Below are 16,715 nucleotides of genomic sequence, written 5' to 3'. Positions count from 1 at the left end.
AGCAAGTTCAGAAGCCAACTATAGCTATGTGTCTTAGACCCCTGGAACAGAGTGAGTCACCACAAGCAGCTAATTAAAGAGAAACAAAATTAAGAGATTTCATTATAAATATACATGATTAAAAAATAAGATGAGCTAGTTTATGACCGAATGAGGAATAAACAAATGCATAGCTTGGGTGCAATACTGATAGTTTCATTATCTCAAGGAAAGAGAGGAAACGAGGGGTGTTTCTTCTGTTCAGCTCATTGGAGGATATGGAATTTGAGGAGCAGGCAAGGAAGAGTTGTAATATCTATTTTCCCCTCTTCTTTTTCAATAGTTTATTCACGGGGTTTTTGTTGCTTATTTTAGTTAAATGCATCACATGGAAAATAGATGAGGGCTATGGTAAAAAGCAATAATATTTTTAAAAGACTTGAATTTCACTTTTTCTTCTAACAATTTGAAACAAGTCACATATTGGTTGATTGTTAACAAGTAAAACAGCTTCTGCCAAAGCGTATAGAAAAGAAAATATGTGTTCATTAAAATGAACATTTCTATCAACAAAGATGATTTACATGATGCATAACAAAGCAGCTTTCCCTTAACCAGTATGCTACTCAGCTGCAATCTCAGAACTCCCTTGAAAATGTCATATTTCTACTCTTCCTTCAGTCAAAAGGGAAGATGGCTTCAATCATCTATATCACTGCCATAAATGATTATTAAGGATTTAAGAAAAGAGATCTGGAATCATTGGTAGAGTTTGAATTCCAGTTTTTAACTACAAACTTACACTATGATAATGGTATATCTAATTTCTTTGATTGATACAATATAAAGGAATATTAATTTGGTTGTAGAGATTCCTTGCAGGATAATAACATAGGTATTTCAAATGGAAAATCATTTAGGGATTAATTTTCTGGAAACAAAATCAACTACTAGGTAAGAAGTGAAGCAGTTTGTGTACTCCAAAGTAATTGGTATACTTTGTGCTTTTTTGTTAACTCTCTGAGAATAGCTATGTTCCCTGTCTCCTTGGATCTAAATAAATCCTAACCAAAATTGCATTCTGTGTGATTATTCAATATTCCTTCTCAATAAATCCTTTCCCCCCATAGTTTATTTAGCACACTTCACTCAGATAGAATTGAGATGTCCTCTTATCACTGACAGTATTACATATCTGGGGTGGCCTGCTTTTTTTGGGGGGGGGCTCTCTGTTTAGCAGCAATGTTTGGGTTTAGGCACCAGAGATGCCTATGAATGATATGGTCTCCATTATTAAAGTAAATACATCACTGAAATAATTGATCTATTTGAACATTTTGGAAAAAGCACTATATTGGTAAAGAGTGGATATAGAAGTAGCTTAATTGTTTAGAAGAATGGTCAAAGAATAGGAAAATTGCATAGTTAGAATTTTTGGAAATTTGCCATCCTCTGATTTAGACTAATCTGTTCTTTCTTCCTTATAGAAGGAATCTGATTGATTTGTTTAAACTATATATTTTTGAGAGGGCAGTTTTGTATTGGAGAAATAAAAAAGGTAAAAACAATGAGCTCTTTTATATATTATAAAAATCAGTAAGCTTTAGGAACTGAATTTTAAGTTGAATTATAAAACTAAAGAAATTTTGGATAATATGCTTATATAGTTATTTAAGAATAAACCAATATTTAGCTTTATATGTAAAACTAAACATATTTTAAGTAAACATCTATGAAGAGATTTTTGAGGCATCTTAGAAGGGTAGAAAAATATGGCATTTTCAAGTTTCTGTGGAATATAGGATTCTATCCCTCCCCCAAATATTATATATTAAAGACCTATTTAGTAATCGATATCTAGTCATCTACATATCTTAATGGAAATGATTCCTAACTGCAAATCCTAGTGTACTGGTAGTAATTTATGTATTGTATTGCTTATTTCAAACACAATTGTCATTTCCTTCTTGAAAACCTATATATGGTTCCCACAATTCAAATGTTGTGACACTAGTATCAATTAATATCATAATGCTTATTTTGAAGTAATTTTTAAAGATAAATTGTGTTGTTTATCTTACATATCAGTTTTAGAGATTTTCATAAGTGAAGCAAATGATTTAATTTTTCTCCTCTCTCCCTTTTTTATTAACATTTTAAACTTAACTACTTTTTAGTTAAAGTGAGCCTTTATAATGGTAGCTAGGGATTTTTACTTTTAAGAATAAAGTATTGACTCATTTTAAAAAATTACTATTATATTAGACTTTCTTAGGTTATTTCTAGTATCTTCTTTCCAAGAATAATATCAGTATCTTTGGATATCCAAAACTTTAATCAATTGCCTAAATTAATTGAACTTAAAAACTTTGAATATATGACTGATCATATTACATCTTTGTGTTCTGTCTTATATGGAAAGTTAAAACCAACAGACAGATTTAGTGCTTTTCTACACTCAAATGAAATGCTCATTGAATGGAGTATGTATAAGCACTAATAATCTTTATTTTTATTTTTTATTTTCAATATGGAGAACCAAAGAATCTTAAATATAGAACTGGAAGAGACCTTCCCTTTATTCTGATCAGTTTTTAAACTATTTGTTGACTAAATTAGATTTACATTTTTAGATACTTTTAACCTTGGGAATGTTAAAAGTCCAGTGTGACATATTTTTTCCCCTCTTTTCCTTTTTTTTTTCTTTTCTACCTGACTGATTTTGTAGAGCCTATGGTAGTTCAGTTGCACAACTGAATTAGACTATTATATAGATTATTATTTCAAAAATTATAAAATAAATTATTTTGAGTATTATAGCCAGGGTTATTTTAAGGAAAAAATGATACTTAAAGTTTAAAATTTTCAGCTTTTCCATTAGTGTGCATTTAGTCTTTCTTAGTTTTGCTTTTTTTCATCTTTTTTTCATTATATCTTTTTGGTTTTAGAAGCATTAGCTGATAGCTAGTCATGTATTAAATGATAACTAGTCTCTTATCTAATAAATGATTTGTATGTTTTATATTCCTCCACTTTTGGGTATTGTCATTTAAAAATAGATAAATTATAATCTATCAGATTTATATTTTGGGAGTTTGGGCCTTATTTATTCTGCTGTTAAAACTAGATCTGGACACTGTACCTAGAGTTGTATGCAAAATTCTAACCTCTCCTCCCAACTATACATTTGCTTGGTTGCTAGGTGCCTGAGGCCCAGGGGAATGTTCTTTCTACTGTCCCTTTTGGGCTCAGGATGGGAGGTGGTGTTTACAAAGAAACATTTGCTATGTTTTCTCTGAAAAGCAGCTAAGGTTTTTGTTTTTTTTTTAAACTAATGGTGACTTATTTAAAAAAAAGAAAACATATTTAAAAGTCTTCCAGACTACTTTGCTAAATCCTGAAGGTAATAATAACTGTCAAGTAAGTACATAATAGAATTATAAGTAATACTGAATTGACAGTGGAGAAATGAAACAAAAAATAGTTGTTCTCTTTTCCAATCCTAGCTTTAATATTGCTTATTTTAAAGACTTGTAGACTCTTGGTTTTCTTCATTGACTCTTTTAAATGGATTACTTTTTCCTTTGCCTCTGGTCAGTGCTTAAGCTTGTATTTTTGCATCCAATAAGTGCTTATGTTTTGAATTTTACTAATTTGTTTTTTTTTTTTTTTTGTTATTTTATAAAATTTTTAAAGGAGTTTTTAAGGCAACCAGTTTGTAAATTCCAGGAGTGTAGAGATTTGTAGCTTCTGATTTTTGTTATTTCTCAAAAGATATTTGTGTTTTGAGATTATTCTTAGTTGTCTGCATGATTTTTCATTGGCAGAGATTATTTAAAAAATAACAATAGCTTTTTATTTGACAAAATACACACAAAGATAGTTTTCTACATTCACTTTTGCAAAACCTTGCATTCCAAATTTTTCTCCCTTCCAGTATTGGTTAAAGATGTGCAATTCTTCTAAACATTTCACATTTATTATGCCACACAAGAAAAATCAGATCAAAAGGGGGAAAAACGAGAAAGAAAAAAACAGGCAAGCAAATAATAACAAAAAAGGTGAAAATATTATGTTGTGATCTACCTTCAATCCCCATAGTCCTTTCTCTAGATGCAGATGGCTCTCTCCAACACAAGTCTATTGGAATTGGCATGAGTCACTTCATTGTTGAAAAGGGCCAAATTCAACATAATTGATCATTACACAATCTTCTTGTTGCTGTATACCATGTTCTCTTGGTTCTATTCACTTCACTTAGCATCAGTTCATACAAATCTCTCCAGGTCTTTCTGAAATCATGATGCTGATTATTTCTTATAGAGAAATAATATTTTATTATATTCATATACCATAATTTATTCAAGCCATTTCCCCAGCTGATGAGCATCTACTCAGTTTTCAGGTCCTGGCAGATAATATATAGTTCAAGAGTCATCTTTATAGATGGCTCTAATGAACCAAACTTCATTCCTGAGGAATATATTTTTTTAACCATATATATGATGGAAAAAAAGAAAATAATACATAATCTTTTCCTATTTGTGTTTTATTTATTAGCATTCTAATGCTACATGATTTTTGTTAAATGAAAAGTAAATTTTTCTTAACTTTTAAATGGGCATGCACAAAACATTCATACATGTATGGATATATCCATGCATAAGTGTATATATCTAGACACATAGGTAGACACACACATATAATATAAATATCCTGGTGGTCTTGAGGTTTGAAAAACCCAAGACTTTGGCCAAGAAAGGAAAAAATTGTTTGGCTAAGTCGCATGCTTTGTGGGAAGAAAAATGTTTCTATAAAGAGAAAATTGTGATCATAAGACCATTACTTATACATTTATTGAATAAAACATAATATTACTTATTATGAAATATAAGACTATTATATTTTAGAGAAATAATTTCAGGATGTCTTTGATGAATTAAATCATTCTTTTTCAAGTCCTAATTATGTCTGCCTCCTAAAAACAAGCTTCTTGAAAGATTTTTCAATAGGGATATTCAATAATTATAAGTATATAACCTTTTTTTTTTTGGATAAAGCTTCTTGACATAATATTAATAAAAGTTTTTATTTCCAAAGAGGTTTTTGATGACCATGAATGCAAATAATCTTAGTGGCCTTGCACTCTGAGTGTTGTTTGCAATGTGTACAGAATCTGAATCTTGAGGTTTTTGAAAAAATAGTTAAGTGAGAAGTGAGAGCTATGGCTTCATTCCTTTGGATATGTCTGTTTTCTTTGAGGTAAATATAAAATCCGATGTCTGGAAACCTGAGCTTTAATTCTGTTTTAATATCTTGTTTGTTATGTTTACATATTTAAGAATGTATCACACACACCATTATTTTGCATCCCCAAGTCACTACATATCATGGTGTATATCAATTTGATTTGGAGAATTTTATCAAGTTCTTATAATTTCTTGATCATGTTAGCCTCAGTTGCTAATTTTCAGGAAAGTGCACTTTTATGCAAATTATTTTCATAAGGATGTTTACATGTACTTTTTTGCATGTATTTATCACTAATGCTACAATATATGATGACCAAATATTTTTTAGAATGTTTCTTTGACTCTGGGTGTAATATGAAACCTGGTGTTTCAATTCTTTTCTTTTCTTCTCTAAGGAATTAATTGTGAACTGTCTTTTTCATTTAGCTGTAACTTTCTTTTTTGTCATTCTTTCATTTATTAAAAAAAGTACCAGAATTTTTTCCCCTTTAATCATAATGTTTCTACATAGTTGTTTGCATGTTGCTTCCTCTCATTAAAATGTGAGCTCTGGGACTATATTTATTTTTGAATTCCCATCAATTAATATATATTTATTGACTGACAGATGTAAAAGCCCACCCATTAATCATTGGATCTCATTTAGCATACAAGTTTATTGACATATTTATTGATGTGATTCTTAGCACTTGTCTCCTTTTCTGATATCACTACAATATCCACTACAGAAGTGGAAAGGGATTGCAGAGGATTGAAGGACATAAATTTTTTTTTTCTTAAGTTGTTATAAACAAAAAGTCCATGTGCAGCATACCTTCTTTGTGATGTGCCTCTATAAAATTAAGTTGGTTTTAAAAAAAAAACGTACTTAGGTTCTTATTGGGGCTATATTTGAATTCTTCCTACCATGTAAGAACCTGCTGGAAGCATAGTTTAGAGATCAGAAAACACTTTAATCTGACTTTCTTGTAAAATGAAAAGCAATATTGACTTAGAATATAAACTCACCTGTAGAATTTAACAAAAAAGGACGATGGACCATTATGAACAGTATCCTCTCATAAATCAAGTGCTTTACAAATATTTTCCTGTTTTTCCCTTACAACAACTTTGTGAGGTAGTTGATATTATTTGTGATTTACAGATAAATAAAATGAGACAGATAGGACTTAATTGACTTTACCAATATTTTGCAATTATTAAGTGTCTGAGATCATAATTGAATAATTTTTTTTGCTGAATCTAGTACTGTATCTATTATACTGCCTGGTTGCTTCAATCCTATCTTTATGAAGTTCTGAATTGATGAGATTACATAACCATTTGAGAATACATATCATATGTACATATTTATATATATATATATGCATGCATTGCATATCCATACAAATATAAATGATATATTGGAGGTCTCTTAATAAAAAGGCAGCCATAAAGAATGACTCTGGGGGCTAGGTACTGAGATCCTTGAGAGATCTGAGAAAATGGCCAGTGCTTGAATAAATTATTCTTATAGCTGCTTGTAAATAAAGTACCTACTTTTCTTAGGGAGTCCTTTATATAGATCATAGTTTTTCTTTCTTTCAGGTTCAAATCCTGCCCCTGTAAGCCAACTTATTCTTTATATTCCCTCAAACATTTCAGCATTTACTCAGTCTTCTCAACTTCTGCTTCATCCACATAAAGATATGATCACATACTTGATTTCACTATCACCCATAATAAGTCTTTTATCTTCATGATCAAGGATTATGTAGTTCCTCTGTACTAGAAATGTCAAATATGTAGCCCATAATATTCTCAAGTATAGCCAGAACCAGATTAAAATATAATTGGGAAATATTTAATAAAATAAAAATAAAATATGTTAATATATGGTTTCTAAGTATGCACCTGCAGATCTCTCTCTCTCTCTCTCTCTCTCTCTCTCTCTCTCTCTCTCTCTCTCTCTCTCTCTCTCTCTCTCTCTCTCTCTGTCTCTCTCTGTCTCTCTCTCTCTCTGTCTCTGTCTCTGTCTCTGTCTCTCTCTCTCTCTCTCTGTCTCTGTCTCTCTCTCTGTCTCTCTCTCTCTCTCTTCTCTCTCTCTCTGTCTCTCTCTCTGTCTCTCTCTCTCTCACACACACACACACAACACATATAATATGTAGTTTATTGATACCTATTTCTATTTGATTTTTACATCACTGCTTGATACTATCCTTTATCACCTTCTCCTTTCAGATATTCTTTCTTTAATCGATTTTTGTGGCATTGCTCTCTTTAGTCTCTTCCCTCCAAATCTAATTGTTCCTTCCCAGTATCCTTTGCTGCTTCATGGTATATGTCCCAAAGTATAGATGTAGATATACTCCCCAATTCTCTTCTGGACCATCTTCTCATATCTTTCTCTTGGTGATTAATCTGTTTTTAGGGATTCATGTATAATTTTTTGTGCAGATGAACAGGTGAGTATTTTCTTGAGAATCCAGTTCTGCCTAATTAGTTGCCTTTTGGGTATTAACCAAAATGGATGTTCCACAAGCATTTCAAACTAGGATCATTGGGAATTGTGACTCTTATAAAATTAACTTTAATTTTATTGCAATCAGAAAAAATTCACTTTTTTTCTCTCCCCCATATCCCTCCACAATTCATAATGAAAGAACAACTCCTTATTACAAACATAATGCTCAAACCAAACAAATTTGTGTTTGGCCATGTCTAAAAGAAAAAAAAATGAACACACATGCACACATGTATACATGTCTTACTCTGCACTCTTGTTGAATATTATGTTCAATGGTTATTGTTTATTGTGTTGATCAAAGTTATTAAGTCTTTCATATTCGTCTTTACAATATTGTTTATATTATATAAATTGTTCTCATAGTTCTGTTTACTTTGTATCAGTTCATGGAAGTCTTCCCCTGTTTTCTTCCATTATCATTTCTTACAATTCAGTAATATTCTATTATATTTATATACCATAACTTGTATATCCATTCCTCAGTTTATGGGTACATCCTTAGATTATCATTCTTTGTCACTTCAAAAAAAAGCTATACATAATTTTGCATATCTTTAGAGTTTTTTTTGGTCTAAGATTAATACTTCCTAACCATTGTCTCATTGTTACGTTCTTCTCTCATCTTCCCTTTCTCTCCCTTTTTCTTCTTGAGATTAATATCTTTCTTTGGGTGTATAGTATCTCATTTGACTAGTTCAAGTGAGAATGAGGTTTGACCTTCAGTCACTTTACCCAGTTTTCTTACTTGTACAGACTTCTACATGAACACCCTAATTGTGAAGGATAATTTCCCCAACCTTACTTTCTCCTTTCTCTCATTCCTCCTCTTCTCCCATTCCAGAAATATATAATAGAACCATTCCCAGGCCTTCTTTCTGTAGACTACTTTTATGACCCTGATGGATATTAGGATTCAGAGGGGATATGTGTATCATCTTCCCATACTAGAATTTACCTTGTTTATTTCATTTATTTATACTTTCCTTTTATTGTTTTTCAAGGTCTTATGTGTTTGATTTCTTTTTCTCCAGATTTCTTAGAGGAACTTTATTTCATGAAAGGTACACACATACATAGATAGAGTGCTTATTTCATATCAGATTTATTTTTGACCATTTATTTCTCCACCTTATTGGCTGTATTATTCAGGCTCCCGTATTGTTAAACTAGTCAAATAATTTTTTCTTGTTGTTATTGTTGAGGCAGTTGGGGTTAAGTCATTTGCCCAGGATCACACAGCTAGGAAGTGTCAAGTGTCTGAGACCAATTCAAGTGCTCCTGACTTCAAGGCTGATGCTCTAGCCACTGCGCCACCTAGCTGCCCCCAAAAATCTATTTTTTTTTTTTTTCATCCAGAATTACTTAAATATCTAAATATCAAAATTTTTACAGAAGTTGCTTGGCATTTTTGTTATGTTGGCATGTAGGATGTACCTTTCATAGTGTATCCTTTTATTATTGGAAAAATGTTCTGTAGAAAATGCAGTCTTTTAAAAAGTTCCTTTGAATACCATGTTTGCATTTTTGTTTGTTTTGGAAGACTTGGTAGATTTAGATTATTTTGTTTTGATTTTCATTTTGTATGAACCCTTGTGTGAGATTTGCTCGTGGCAATAAGGTCTTGAGTTATTTTTTAGTTTATTGGCTCAAGCTCCCACTGAGAAACCAAGAAGAATCTATGGCTGGGCAGGCTACAACAAATTTCTCATTTATATATACATGCTGAGTTAAACTGCAAGAGACAAGTCATAGTCATAAATTATGGTATTCTAACAACATCTCCAGTATTACTTATAAATTCTTTTTTTTCCATACTAAAATCTATGTTTATGTGTAGTCGACTCCATTTCTTGAAATTTTACTGTATTGTTCTCTGTTTGGGGAACAGCCATAATATCAGGTTTTCTACCACACCATTTGACTTGTTGCACAATTTATTCTCATAGAACATTGAAAGCATGTCATATAAATCTAGTTATATTAAACTTGAGCTACATATTCTTCAAAAATATAATTGAGTAATACTTTTTAAAGCTTCTCTGTATAAAACTATTCCAGCTGAGAAAAATACTGTTAAAAAAAAAGTTTTAGAATTTGAGGATTTACAATTTAGTAGAGTGAAAAAAGTAATAAAATAATCATAATGTTAGATAGCTATTATCATGTATACAAAGTGTTCTCAGCAAAAAGATCATTTTTTGACTTGTCTGATGATAATGGCACATCACTGAGGCTTAGATGGTACATGATTTCATTGAATATAGCATTTGAATGGGAGGTTTGAAGACAAGGTAAGATTTCAACCAGAAGAAGTGAGGAGGACCCATTTTAGGAAGAAGAAATAATGTGAGCAAAATTATGGAAGTAGGAAAGTACAGGCTTGTTGGAATTTGCTATTTCAACTAGAAATTATGTCATCAGAGAAATTTCTAAATTACAGAAGCCCTTCCAACGCTAGTCTAAATGTTTGAGCTAAAAGCTATAAAACTGTGCATAGCCTTTGACCTAACAATAGCATTACTAGGTTAGTATTACAAAGAGATTAAAACAAAACAAAAGGACTTGTATGTACAAAAATATTTTAGTAGCTCTTGGTTTAGTAACAAGGAATTAGGAATTGAGGGGATGTCCATTATTTGCGGAAAGTAGACATATATAGTGGAATATAATTTTGATGAAATACTAATGTGCTATGAGAAATGAGCTCAGTGATCTCAGAAAAAAACATAGAAACACATGAAATAATGAAGAATGAAATGAGCAGAATCAAGAAAACCTATATATAGCAACAGCAATATTGTTTTAAGAACAACTGTGAGCAAATGTCATTTTGATTATTACATATATATATATCTACATCCAGATAAAGAACTGATAAATAGAAGTATGTATAGAATAATTTTACACACACACACACACACACACACACACACACACACACACACACACACAAACACACACACACACATACACACCTATTTGTATCTAATTGTAGCCATTCTCAGGGATGGGGAAGGGTGTGGAGAAAGGAAGAAAAAAAGGGGGGAAAGGGAAAAGCATATGACCAAATACATAATTCAGATTTTACAATAAGATATTGTACACATCCATAAAAGAAAAAGTAAAAAAAAATCAGACTTCTCTGGTATGATGAGAGAACCAAAAAATTTTACAAGAATTTTTCAGAGTGAAGGGGAGACTGTGCCCATAATCCCTGCAATGTGAAAGGATAATTGTACATTGTTTCACAAGCTAAAGGAATAGAACATTTCAAAAAGGAGGAAGGTTCATAGTTATATGATATAGAGAGATCAAGGAGGTTTAATGATTGAGGAAAAACCCCTTTAAATTGGAATTTGATGTCATTGGTAGTTTTAGCAATACAGTAGGAAAATAAAATAAAGAATAGTAGGTAATAAATAAATGCAGGTGAACAGTAGACTGTTAATTTAAGAAGTAACCATGCACCCTTCATGACACTACAAAACTCTAATTTTTCTCCTTTATTATTTTTCTTCTTTACTCTTAGAATTTTTTTATCTTATGCTGATTTATCTAAAAGTATAAAAGCTGAAATTATTGTTTGCAGTGAACTACAGATGACACTAAGAAATCTTAAAACATATATATATATATATATATATGTATATAGTATTTTTATTGTATTTGTTGTTTTAAGCATTTCTTTAAAAATTAAATTTTATTCTCTTTTGATGAAATTCTTCTTCTATCACTGCCATCATGAGAAAGCAGGAAAAACAAAACCCTGTTAGAAACAAATATAGTAAAGACAGACGTGGAAAACCATATATGAACTAAGGAAGAATGAAATGAGCATAAGCAGAACAATTTTTACCATTTTATATATATATATATATATATATATATCCCCCCCTTCGGAGCCTGGGGTTAAGTGACTTGCTCAGGGTCACACAGCTAGGAAGTATTAAGTGTCTGAGATCAGATTTGAACTCAGGTCCTCCTGAATTCAGGGCTGGTGCTCTATCCACTGCGCCACCTAGCTGCCCCTATAATATTAATATTATAAAAATGAACATTTTTTTAAACTCTTTATAACTAATGAAGAATGAAACAAGAATGCTACATCCAGTTTGTATACTTGTTTAACAATTTATTTATTCAGGATTGCACAATATTACACAAATAACTTTGAAAGCTATAAGAACTATGATCAGTGCAGTCACTATCCATGATTTTTGAAGGATTGATGATGAAACATACTTTTATCTTTTGATAGGTAAATGTTAGTGTTAGATTTAGGATATAAGGGTCTTAAAAAAAAACAAAAAACAAACCCTGTCCTTGATCTATCCATCCCTGGTAGCTATTGCATTCTATCTCTCTTTTCTTTGATGGCTAAACTACTTGGAAATCTGACTGTAATGTGTCTTTTCTTCTTTTCCTTTCATTTTCATCTAAAATGTATAGGTTGCCTTTTGATATCATCAACTTGAAACTACTCTTCAATAATCTCTTAGTTGTCCTCTGCAAGTTGCTAGTGATGGTTAATTGTCAAATCTGAAGGATTTTTTTTTTTTTCAGTTCTTATCCTTCTCAGCCTATCTGTTACATTTAACATTGTTGCCTACCTTCTCATGGATAACATCTCCTTTCTGGGATTTTGTGACATAGCCTGCTATGTGTTACAGCCTGCTCATGGCCATCCTGTGCTTCTCCCTTGCCTCATAACTATTTTCCCTACCTCAAGTCTCTATCTACTCCAATCTATCCTTCACACTGCAACAAAAGTGATTTTTCTTAAGTATAGGCATAACCTTGTCTCTCCCTTACTTAATAAATGCCCTTGACTCCCTTTTCTACCTAAGATAAAAAATAGACTCCTTTGTTTAGCTTTAAAAGCTCTTTATAAACTTACTTCATTTTATCTTTCTAGTGTCATTGGGCAATATTTTATCTTCTGTTTTCTGTGAATAATATTTGGCCTTTTACCACCTCTAGTCTCCATGCTTTTGTATTGGCTATCCCCCATGCTGTAAAGTATTACTTCCTCACCTGTTTTCAAAAAACAGCTCAAAAAACATCTCCTATATGAAATCTCTTCTTATTCTTATGCTTTCTATAAAGCATATACTTTCTTATACACTGTCTTTGTATTCTTTGTGTCTCTGTGTCTCTGTCTCTATCTCTCTCTGTCTCTCTTCCCCTCAACAGTATAGAACATAGAGTATATATCTGTATATATTCTCTTTATAGTTATTCTATATGGTATATACTTATACAAACGGACTGAGAATTGCAGAGAATGTGCTGACTTGCACTGGTAGAGAGAGTTTCGTCATCTGGCAATGATTTTTACCAGTAAAATCACATCTGCTCCCTATATTTCTCTTTCTTGTGAGTGGGAATTAAATTTTTTTGGTGTTAGTGCTAAGCACAGAGTTGCTTATGAATATTAAAATAATTCCCCATAGTTGAAGGAAACCCCATAGGCTTCTAATCTAGCACTTTCATTTGTATAGATGAGAAAACTGAAATTTAAAGAGCTAGCAACTTGCTGGAAATTTGATAGTTTATAAATATCACAACTAGAATTTAAAGCCAGTTTTTCTGACCTCAGAGCTAGTGTTCTTTCTCCTGTACTACTTGTTGATTGATTATTTCTGAGATCCTTAACATCTCTAGATTTGTGATCCTATAATCCATTAATAAATTGAAGACTACACGTATTGCTGTGAATAGTTTTATATAGCAACTATTTTATTGAAATAAATTTATACATTCTCTGCAATTTATCTTATGTTGATGTTTTAAATGTTATTATTTTATCTTTATTTTTACTTCATCTGTTGCTCTACTTTGAGAAGAGTGAATTAAGAAAAAGTTTATTGAGCACTTATTATATGGTGATCAGTGTTCTAAGCACTGGGTATACAACTATAACCAAATAAAATAATTTCTCTCTTCAAAGAGCTCACATGCCACTTTGAAAGTAACATATGATAGATAGTTGGAAGGAGCAAGGTGACATGATTTGGAGAGGGCCAGGAAGTGATATAGAATCCTTGTTATGGTCAAAATAAGAGAAAGACCAATTAGGGCCCAGGGTCTTAGAGGCAAAATTTAGGTTCCTCTGGGAACAGGATGAGGAAGATGGGCAGAGTGCAGACTGAATGGTTTGGAAATAGTTAGAAACTGGAGTTACTTACTCTAGGAAATAATTTTTTCTTTGGCTTTGTCCTCTCTTGGAGGTTTAAGATTGATGTGTATGTTTCACTTAGGGGAAGAACTTTATCATCACTCTGTGTGGTCTGTATCTTCTCTTAGATGGAGGGATGAGAGCAAAGATGAGCCACAATAATAAGGTTTGATAAAACTCTAGAGAAATGGAAGGCCATGTTAAGGTCAGGGGTTAAATATTGAATTAGCATTTTAAAAAGCTTAAAATTTAAAGAATTTGCTTGAAACGAGTTAGGAAAGTAAGTACTGCAATTATTATCTCTACAGATGAGGAAACAGGCTTGCTAAGTAATTTCGCAAGGATAACATAATTAGAACAAGAGTTAAAAATTCTTCCCTTTTTTTATTATGTCTTTGGAAATCACCTGCACATATCTCTGAAGAATTCAAATTTCCCTCCAAGTGGTATATATTATCCTATTTGTAAATCACTGTATAAAATGTCACTTTTTTTTTTTTTTTGACAGGAAAGTGTGGATAGATCATCAAAAAAATGGAAGATGGAAAGCCCGTTTGGGCTCCACATCCCACGGATGGATTTCAGATGGGCAATATTGTGGATATTGGTCCAGACAGCTTAACAATTGAACCTTTAAACCAAAAAGGGAAGGTGAGCTTCTAAAAATAGACTAGAGATTATGATCTTTCCTTAGATTGTTAAAAGTCTCTGATTTCTGCAAAGGTTCCCTTTTAACAAAAGAGTTACATTTCAAAAAAGTAAATTTTAATTAAGTGAATGTCTATTTCTGTTTACTTCTGTTATGAAATTAGAGAATAATTAGAGCTTCTAGAATTAGTAGAACCACACAAATGTATATAACAATATTGTAAAAATGTATCTTAAAAAACAGTAACTTTTAGGTATTAGATGATTAATATGAGCTCGAGAGTATTAATATATTAAACATAACAAATATTCTGTGAAAATACTGTTCAAAATCAGGCACTGTCTTATAATTTTATATCAGAGTTTTCTTTTCCTTTATAATTTTCTTATTTGAATTTACTAGATTGAAATTCCCTCTAGAGTCTCTAATTTTTAAATTGCTTTTCTCTGTGATGAATTTATGACTTTTTTTGTTCAGTTGCTTCTATTAGTAAATTTCTGTTAATTGAAGGATAGTTGTATATCAGTTCCCCTTGTTGCATTAAAATTTGCTTTTTATTAAAGAATAAAAATGCAGGGTAGTTTTATATCTATAGCATATATATATATATTCATTTAATCTTTACAATGCATTTTTGCATAAAACAATATAACAAATTAAGAGTTGGAAAAAGGGAAAGACTGGGAACTGAAAATTACAAATCAGTCTTTATTGTAAATGATGTCTCTTTTTTTCTGATAGAACTCCCAAATTTTCAGTTTAGTAGATCTTTGTCTTAAAATAATTGTTTGGGAGTTAAGTTTTTTGTTTCATCAGTTCTACTTAGTTTAGACTTTGTAATTGTGTGTTGAATTATTTATAGTCTACTAACATAGTGTTGTATGATTGCCTTCCTTTTGGGAACCTAACGAAAACAAGACATGTCTCATGAGGACATTTTCTCATGGAGAAAAATACTCTGTTACTGTAAACAACCTACAAAACTAAATGCACCATCTATAGTGGCATCATATTAAAAGATGTCAATTTTATGAAACCAGAATCAAGAAAAGGTGGAGGTTTTTAGCACACAATTTTTCCTCTCAGAGGTCAAGATAAAATTCATAGATTATAATCTGGGAATTATAAGAACTTTGTGTTCAAATCCAACTTTTTATTTTATTGATTAAGAAACTGAGACTCAAAAAGATCAACTTGCTTATAATTACACCAGAAGTACATAAAGATTTAATTTAGGTTCTTTTATTCCATTCCAACACTTTTTCTGTGCCATCAACCAAAAAAACATGCATATGTATAAGATGAAGGAAACACAGAGAAAAGAGGATCTTTAAAAATTTAAACCAAAGAAAAAAATATCAAGGTTATGAATCTAGATTTCATTTTTTTTTGCTACATGAAGATATAGATAAGCATATCAAAACATTGTTATATAAAATACAGTGATTAATTTTTGCTTATAGATTCTATTTTTGGTTCATATTTGCAATTTAATGAATATAAAGCATATTCCACACAGATATGTTCCCATCAGTGAACCAATGTATACTAAGCCCCACCTATATATTCTCATGCATACCATTGGTACAATATCAAAAGTAAAGTAGCCCTTGTCCTCAAGGAGCTTACATTCCATTGGTTAGTAGATCAAGTCTCATATTTCTTTTCTCTTTTAAGTTTATAAAGCACTTTTCCTGAAACTACTCTATAAAGGTAGGCATTCCATTTTATAGATAAGAAAACTAAATTTCAGAAAGATTAAGGCACATACAGACTAAGTGGTCTGAGTAAGAGCTAAGATCTCATCTTTGTCTTTACTTTTTGTCATGCTGCTTTTCTTAAAAAGAAATTATATTTATATGATGGATTTATTCTCAATGAAAGAAAGCTAAGCTAAATCTATATCTTCCTTATTGAGTTTAAATTAGAACATCAAGTCCAAAGTTTTATTTAGATTTTTCCCCAAAAGATTTGTTCTTTAAGTCAAATTAGGACATTTCTAATTTTGTAACTGTGACTGTACAAATGACAAAAAATTTGCCTAATAAACATAAAATAACCTTAATCTGTTACAATTTCATTTTCTTCATGAGCTGTAGTGTTTACTTTGTGCTATTGCTCATTAGGGAGTGGTGATTATTATTTTTTTTT

General features: G+C 31.1%; 1 protein-coding gene across 7 annotated transcripts in view; it reads left to right on the top strand.

Annotated features, from left to right (window-relative positions):
* Nucleotides 1-16,715, top strand: part of MYO6 (myosin VI) — a 189,619-nt gene that overhangs the window by 58,657 nt on the left and 114,247 nt on the right. For all 7 annotated transcript variants that reach the window (XM_074310470.1, XM_074310468.1, XM_074310469.1 and 4 more), the window contains one exon: nucleotides 14,424-14,566. In XM_074310470.1, coding sequence (XP_074166571.1) covers nucleotides 14,450-14,566 — 117 coding nt within the window. In that variant the 5' untranslated portion in view covers nucleotides 14,424-14,449. The remainder of the gene's footprint in view (nucleotides 1-14,423; nucleotides 14,567-16,715) is intronic.

The sequence above is a fragment of the Sminthopsis crassicaudata genome, chromosome 4 (genome assembly GCF_048593235.1).
Source record: "Sminthopsis crassicaudata isolate SCR6 chromosome 4, ASM4859323v1, whole genome shotgun sequence".
Lineage (NCBI taxonomy): Eukaryota > Metazoa > Chordata > Mammalia > Dasyuromorphia > Dasyuridae > Sminthopsis > Sminthopsis crassicaudata.
The sequence above is the reverse complement of the archived record's forward strand: the minus strand, read 5'-3'. Positions and strand labels throughout refer to the sequence as shown.